At 30.1% G+C, this 8,900-nt stretch overlaps 1 protein-coding gene across 1 annotated transcript; it reads right to left on the reverse strand.

Annotated features, from left to right (window-relative positions):
• LOC107616113 (probable membrane-associated kinase regulator 1) lies at positions 7,534-8,894 on the reverse strand. Its single transcript, XM_016318112.2, has 2 exons — positions 8,219-8,894; positions 7,534-7,906 (listed from the first exon to the last, which is right to left on the reverse strand). Exons 1-2 carry the CDS (start codon positions 8,700-8,702, stop codon positions 7,884-7,886), a joined length of 507 nt encoding a protein of 168 aa, XP_016173598.2. The 5' UTR covers positions 8,703-8,894; the 3' UTR covers positions 7,534-7,883.

Raw genomic sequence — 8,900 nt, forward strand, 5'->3', positions numbered from 1 at the left:
ATTAATTAGCAAGAATCTTAATCAATTCTATACTAGTTTTTTACTCACTCCCAAAAAGATTTTAGTATTGTCAGTGTCACTCGGAAATTGCAATAGATCAAACTATATATGATGAGATGGGTGGAAGGAGTTAATAAATTGGTTGAAAATATATTACAAATATTAGATTCTCTTATTAATAACTGTTCAAAAAAGAAAAGTGAAGAAAATAGTATATCATAATTTTCATCAAAATATTATCTCACTGAATGAGATGACAAAATCATGTGCTGCTATCAATTGCAAACATTTTGCAGATCAAGTGAATGTATTCAGATTTCAGGCATTTTCTCTTTCACATTGCTTGTAATGGCCTCCACATACATTGCAGAAGAGCACAGAAGAAAAGACAGAAGGGGATCATATTATTTAAACTAAAACCATTAATTAAGAATGCCTTTACAAATGACCTTAAGGATCCTAATTATATACATTAAAAAAATTACACTCCTTACTCCTTATTAGTCAAAGAAACATAGGCTTTAATTTGACCCAACCCTGCATGAAGGAACTATAACATGGGAGAAGCCTCAAGCATGTGGCCACATGAAAGTAGCTTCTTGGGCATGTGACAACAAGGTTAAAAGATTGAACATATGTTGGTGAAAATGACCAAGTTACCCTCAGAATAAGTTGGTCACAGCTGGTCCAGTTGGTTATATTTCCAACATGGGGTTGAGTTTATTGTCCTAAGAAAAGGGAAACAAGTTGTGTGTGATCATGTCCAGCTCTTGAAAAAGCTTCTGTTAAGATTTGGGCAGGCTCTAATTAATTCTTGACAGCTAATGAACATTGGAGGGTAAATCTTTCAATTATTACACATTGCTTGCCTTTTAGTACTTAAATAATTAAATTAATGTTTACTTATACATTTTTTAAACTCAAGTATGGAGATAATAGATATATATAAAAATAAAACCAGTGTATGAATAATAGCTACTCTTTTTAGTATTTAAATAGCACAAGCCTTTGTATAACTCCCATTAACATTATCCTTGTGTATTCTGTGGTCCTGCTTTGGACTATAATTGAACTACACAATAATGTAAAATGACAGCATAATGTTTGTGAAAAAGAACAAAAACTTAAACATGTGATTTGTCCTTAATTTATAAGGATAACTATATTTGCTGATCTTGATCAAAAGCAAGAAGTTCTACCACATTAGTATAAAACTCTAGCACAATCAACACAGTTTAATTTAGTGTAAGGCATCTCATGATTGATCAATACACCAATTAGTCAATGCTTTTACATTAGCAACTATGTACACATCAAATCAATTACTTAATCAATTATTCATATAAAATAAAGAGAAAAAGACAAATCGATCCCTAACTTTTTTGTCCGCAGACATTTAAGTCCCTGAAGATTTAAAAATACATTTAAGTCCTTGACCTCTTCAAAATCTGGACATATCGATCCCTGAGTCTAATTTGTTCAATTTTAAAAATTCTCTCACGTATGCATCCGTATCAACCAAGTCAGTACAACAGAAGTTACGTTTGATTTTTTCGATAAGTCCGACAGACCCAAGTGAACATGAGGGATCGATATGTCCAAATTTTAAAAAGGTCAAGGACTTAAATGTCTGCGGATCAAAAGATTAAGGACCTATTTGTCCTTTTCTCTAAAATAAAAAGCACTATTATGGCAAGAATTTTAGCCTTTGAGGTCCCCAAGTTATTGTTCTCAACATGTGATTTACAGTAAAAGTTGTTTTTTGACAGTTGTAAAAAATAATTCATTCTCTGACTGTTGAGGTTGTTCAGAGAGTAGCACCATATGATGGTGTAAATATGAATTCAATGCAATGCAATACATTGCATTTTGACCAACGGTTTCACTCAAAGTAGGGCCCCATAGAGAATGGATCATGATGATACATGAAACAGACAAGAGTAAAGAGTTATGTAACAAGAACTGAATAGTACCTTCCAATTCATCTTATATGGGATAGTGAGGCATGTGTGTTTGCTTTGGGTGAGAGAGGGACCACACTTTTCTTTGTCCTTTTGGTGCTTTGGAATTAACATGAACTACAACAATCTGAAACTAGTTGCACTATGCACGTTTTAAGTTTTTATGAGGGAAAGAAACAGCTACAGTTTTATGCACAGACTCTGCTAAATGCCCTCTCATCATTTTTTTACAATCAACAAAATAATAGTGACATCTTTCTAGATATCCAATTCAATCAAAGGTAAAAATCAAGAATATAATTTAGGTGTTAGGAAACAAACGTGTTAAAATTCCATCATATCTATTTATAATATATAAAAGCTGATATCAACTCTCTCTACAATGTGAAAATCAACCGATCACTATTTAGTAAAATATTTTTAAAAAATTAAAACAAAAAACCCTTATCTATTATTATTCAATTGAAACATCAAGTACTAATTAAATGCAATAAACATACATTAAAAGTGTCATAATAATAATAATAATAATTATAAAAAATTTCAGTTACAAGTATTTAAATTCTACAACTTACACATGTTTACTACTCTTCATTTCTTAATCTCTCGTACTAATTGTAAAAAATTTCTTAAATTTAATATAATATTTTTTTATGTTTTTCATTCTCATTCATTTATTTATTTTTTTTTATTATTTACAAACAAAAAAACCACAAGAAAAGACAAAGTATAGCCATTAATGCAAATCAAAAAATGAAAAAAAAAAATACAGTTTTGTATAACTCTAATATAAATAACCTATGTCTTTTTTTAAAAATAAATAAATTCAAAATCTATTTATAATATGTTCTCTAAAATATTTTTAATATAATATTTATTAAAATATACTATATAGTATAAATAATCTATCTCTCGACACATTGCACGGGTCTAGTTACTAATTAATTTGGTTGAAATATATTTTGCACCACATTAGTAGAACTTGATCAAGTACCTCATAATTTATTGATTAACAATAAATTCTTAATGAAATTTAGATTTAGGATGAATTAATTATTGACATGACGTTATTTTTTTCTTAGCTTTCAATGTTTAATCAGTATATTTTTTTCCCCTATTTCTCTATCCAAAAATAACACCTAAGCTAAAGCATTTATTCAAGGAAGGGACCTTAGATCAATAAGAGCATACTCATATTTAATAGAATTCATGTTATGAATAACAGCTGTTATTAATAAAAGAGAATAGATATATAGAGCAGTCCTCTGATTTGACTACTTGTTGGCAAGGGCTATTATATTATATTATTTGGCTGGTCTAATAATCTTGCTATTAATCATAATTTAATGCCTAAGAAAATATTTGCCTTACTTTATTAGGACAGGCTTTCCTCAAGTATCCTTAAAAATAAACTTTTTGTTTTATGACAATGTTTTACTTAGGGAGTCAGGGATAATAAAATTTTTGGAAGAGTTTTAAGTGTACTAAAAATATTGGTGTTCCAATTATTTTAATCATTAATCTGAATTATAAAAAAAATGTATAATATATATTAATTAAAATCAACAGGTAAAATAACTGGAATACCGGTGTTCTCGACATACTTAAAATTTTTCCTATATTATTATTGGTGTTTAAGAAGATGACGTGGACTTGGTCAAGGTTAATGATTGGTACTTTGGCAGGGAATGCCCAAATGGACACTACAATATAACATTGATTGGGTCCACTATGGTACATAATTTGGAAAAAATTAAGCTCCATCATCTTCAAATTGTTTGATTATGTAATTAGGCAGGCTTGTTAGGAGCACGTCACCTAGTTAAAAATAATGGACCGGGCTACAATTAGAGTAGTGTGGGAAAGGGAAAAGGGATAAGGGATGAAGCAATATATAAAAGGTCACTATGATTTATATATTTAGTTTTTTTTTTTAAATAATTTAATTAAAAAAAACAAATATCAGAAATTACTTAAACAGAAGGATAATTCGTTTAAAATTACTTTCGATCTCCTTCTAAGAAGAGAGAAGCTATACTTGATGAAGTTATAACTTCATTGTCATTTTTATCATAATATTTGCTACTGTATTTATATCTTTTGTAATCAAACGAAAGTTAACATGCTAATTCCAATGCATTATATTTCTTATTTTGGACACCAACGTGTCAATAAATCCAAAACCATCTTGATAATTAGTAATAAGATTAAATGCTTCTATACAATCTGTCTCACAAATAACATGCAAACAATTTCTCTTAAAAAATACTATTACTCGCAATTATTTCCAATCAATTTGCTAACACCCATTATAATTTCAGATGACGCAAACAAAACTAACATTATCACCAGAATTAGAATAATTAGCTCTATTTTAGTCTCTGTTAATTATTAATAGAATGATATTTTTAAACATTTTAGACACAATAATACATATTTGAGTTATCTTCTTTATTCCTTTTTCTGAGAATTCCTTATTGATAAGTTATTGTAACTTACAAAATATAGCTAAAAATTTTGAGACAAGTTCTACATAATTTTAAGTATATACATTAACTTTCTAATTTCCATCTAGAATCTTAAGTAGGAATAAATCAAATCAAATTATACAACATAATTAAGTCGCAACTTACACGAGGGAAAATCTAAGTTTGAAAATGGTGACATTAGCTTAATTAAAAGCATATTTAGGCAGGTAGATGACCTTTGCTATACGTCAAAATCAGTATTAATAAGACTTTCACTTCAAAATTAAAGCCTGAAAGCTTAAACCAGCATTCTTTCCAGGTCTCAGGTTTGAATCAATTTTAAACCAACTTTTTTTATGTAATAAATTAAAATGCTTCTTGTTCTTCTCCCAGCTCCTTTCTCTACTTTCTAGTTTTATCATTGAATGAGAATATGAGATGACGGTTATACAGGGTATGCATGAGTAAAAATTAAGAATTTTAATTTATTTTTTAAATTATCTTTCTAATATTTAAGTAAAAAATTCAAATGTATATTATTTTTAAAAAACTTAAAAAAAATAAAAAAATAAATCTTTATCTAGAGGTTAAAAAGATAATTAAACGAATAAATCAGAACTCCCAATCATTTTCTCTTTAAAATTATGGTTACTCAATTTTGTTATATAAATTACAAAATTGTGGATAATATATTATGAAATGTAACATGAAAGTAATATTATCATGGGTTTTTTTCAGATGTCAACTTTTGATTAATGTCACAAAAGAAATTAGGCAACGGAAGATTGATTTCTCATGATGTGTAAATGCCACGTTCGTTTTCTTTAATGAATATAATTTTCGTGGCTCTCTTCTTCTTCCCATCTGTATGGCTATACGTGATTTCTGGAAGGAAAATGGTGGAAAATTATATTGATTTATACATATACACATGTTATTATTGAATTATTGAATATGTGATGTATGATCATTGGGAAGAAGGGTGGTAACAGGTAGGGTAGGATAGAGTAGAGTTTGGATCAAACTTTAATCCTACCCGCATGTTAAGATTTTTATATAAATTTAACTCTACTTTATCTGTGAGTTGAGAATATCCCAACCCTAACTCTACTTGTTTTTAATTCGCGGATACTCGACTTTATCCGTGGATTACTAAAAAATACAATATTATTATATAACTTGATGATAATTAAAAATATAACTTACTTTTATATAAAAAAAGTATTCAATTATCAATTAATGATCTTCTTTTAGTGATTAATGATCTACTTAAAATATATTTTTATATAAGTATATAATATATACATATATAGGGTGCGAGCTGGTCGGATAGAGTCGAGACTCAACCCGCACCCAACTCGACACTCACAAAAATTCTACCCGTATCCTATCCTATCCGCTGTAGATCAATTTGACAATCCTATTCGACCGAATTAAATCGGGTTAAATACTCACTGAATAAAATATATATTGCCACCCTTAATAACAGATCAGGGATCGTTATTGTCACTTTTTTTTAGAGTCAAAAGTTAGAACATAATCAAATGAAACTCAATTTGGTTGCCGTGTGGTACCGAACCCCCTTGATCATGATATCTTGTTTCATCTATCCTTTCAATTCAATTCTTGCTGGAAATTAAATTAATTAATGAGAAAATGAACATATCTTAGATTGAAAATGAATCCTCTTAATTTTAAATTTTAATTAATTGACTGTGATAAGCACTGATATGAACATTTGACATGAATTTAAAAAACAAAAAACACTTGACATGCTCAAATAAAATTTTTCAACTGTTATATAATACCATCTAAAAATCAAAGAACATTTTGGGTTATTGCTTTTATTTTTATAGTTAAATGAAATCCTCTAAGAATAATATCTTCAATGACTGTGTGATTTTGAACAATGACTACTTATATTAAGATCTTTTTAATTTATAATAAAGTGATATACTGATAACTAAGGTGCAAACACATGTTACATTAAGTAATTTAGTAAAATATGCCATATATTTAATAATTTTCTATTATTATCTCTACATAAAGACATTTTTATATAAATAATCACTCTTTTACTATTGATAAATGCTTAGGCTTAGGTCAAGTTGCATTTTCTTCTTTTATGAGCTATATAAATATTATAATAGAATTGAGCTTGAAAATTCTGTGTTATTCTTTTGTGACAATTATGGAGCATTCCATCGCTGAAAATATTCATTTTCCCAATTGAATCTAGCTGCAAAGAATATAATTGAATGATGTAGATTGTCATTGAGTCTATCAATAAATAAAAAATGAGTTACATTACTATGCCCTCTTGTGCCATATATCTACTTATAATTTTTTTTATGTAGATTATTTAAATCACGAGTAAATGCCATTTTCAGTCCTTAACTATTTGTTCGATAGACTTCTCACGCCCTAAAAAATTTAAACATCCAGATCGGTTCCTATCTACTTTGATATATGTACGTTCAAGTCCCTATCTACTTTGAGTAAATGCCCTTTTCGGTCTCTAACCAGGGATTGAAACATACATATATCAAAGTAGATAGAGACCAATTTAAATATTTAAATTTCTTAAGAAGTGGGAAGTCCATCTAACAAATGGTTAGAGACCGAAAAAGACATTTACTCTTTAAATCATAAAAAAAATTACATTTTGCTAGTGGAAAATGACCTATATCATTCCTTGAAAATAACATATATATATAAGTCAACTTGTTTCTTCTGCAATTTAAGAGAATAATATTAGTATATTAACTATTGGTCATCGTGTATTTAGTTTTAATTATACACGAAGAAAATAAAACAACGATAATGTTGGCAAATTCAAGCTGCAGAATCAAGTAAGCTACCCAAGGTAGCATAGCATAACAGCGTCCTAATATGAATATGTATATAGCAACCTATGCATTTTTCGTCCTCTAAATTTAATTAGCCATAAATGAGAGTTTAGATATAGTACCACCCCTATATTAGATTAGATATAATAAGTTTAACACTGCCTTATAGGCACATCTATAATCTATAATATTAATTATTCAGTCAGTCCTACAGCTATACAACCCTATAACACAGGGCGGCTCCATTAAATACCATTTAACAAAAGTCAATTTCCATAATCAATCAAATAATTAACTTAAGAGATTCTCATCAGCTACAAAGGAATCTTGTTGCATATATAGCAGCTAAATAACCCATGATGATGAAGTTAATTAATTAATGTAATTATTATACACACCACACACAAAAGTAGTAAAATTACACTTTGAAAGGGGCATGATCATAAACGGTCATAAAGGGTTCCAATTTTCCATGCTATCTTACCATGCAACTCTTTTTACATCACTTTCGTGTCAGATTCCCTAACGTGAGAAATCACAGACACACAAAAGTAGACATAGAAAAGGCAACCCTTTTTTTTTTTCAGATCATAATTTTGGGTTAATCAGATCCTGAAACAAACTGCACCTGCATGTGACGAAAAACAAAAACAAAAAAATATAACATTTTATAAAAAAATAATAATAACCTAGTTTCGTTTTAATTAATTAATGTAGAAACTCAGGTACAGTCGATTTCACATAAAGTTGATACCTAAGAGCTGTTAGATGATTTGACTGATTTAACTAAATTTTCATCTAACAGCTCTGTGGTATCAAGTTCACGTAGTATCAAGTTCACGTAAGGTCTATTTTATCTTGAGTTTTCACCATTAATTAAAGATTAGAAAAATTAATTAATTAATTAATTAATTATATTTGGCTACTACTGAGTACTGACCATAGTCTTTGTTCTGAGCCAACGAGTTCTTGCAATGAGCGATGGCTCCTTGGATTGCGTTCTGCAACTCTTCCGTTGTCGAAGTATCAGCGTAAGAGAACCCTCCGGCGGTGGAGAGAACGCCGGAGTGTGTCGGAGAGGACCTCATGGACGAAGGGCAGCTTGAAACGTAGATGCTCTTTCGTCGAGGGTAGTTCAAGTTTCCCGAGAAGGAAGAATGCGACGAAGAAGAAACCAGTGCGCTTTTATTGATCTCCGTCGTTTCCTTCTTCAAGCAGGAAAATGATGATGAAGAAGAATAAGAAGGAGGAGGAGGAGGAGCGTTCTGTGTTTCCATGGCGGATCTGTTTGCTACTTTTTTCGAAGACGACGATGACGCTTGCGTTGTTTTCTGGTGATCCTTATTATGTTTGTGAGAGAACAACAATGGCTTCTTCACTTTGTTCAGATACTTTCTTATAACCTCCTTGGCGGTGCTTCCCATTTTCTTCACCGACCTTGAGGGTTCAGAAACGGAAACAGAGACGCTCTCATGAGTTTCGACGCGGTTTTTGCGGAAAACAGAGGAGAATCTAGAGAACGAGAAGTACTTGTTGTTGTTGTTATTCGTGGCGGCGGTGGTGGTGGCGGTTTTCTTGTCGCAGTGGAAGGCATTGGTGATGGTGGTGTTATGGCGGTTGAC

Source organism: Arachis ipaensis, chromosome B09, assembly GCF_000816755.2.
Source record: "Arachis ipaensis cultivar K30076 chromosome B09, Araip1.1, whole genome shotgun sequence".
NCBI classification, from domain to species: Eukaryota; Viridiplantae; Streptophyta; class Magnoliopsida; order Fabales; family Fabaceae; genus Arachis; species Arachis ipaensis.

Bases quoted from the DNA above. Each gene is read 5' to 3' on its own strand.
- LOC107616113 (XM_016318112.2), bottom strand. From the start codon at position 8,702: ATGGGAAGCACCGCCAAGGAGGTTATAAGAAAGTATCTGAACAAAGTG. The intron at 7,907-8,218 runs GTCAGTACTCAG...CGTCACATGCAG, and splicing joins GGCTCAGAACAAAGACTATG to GTGCAGTTTGTTTCAGGATC.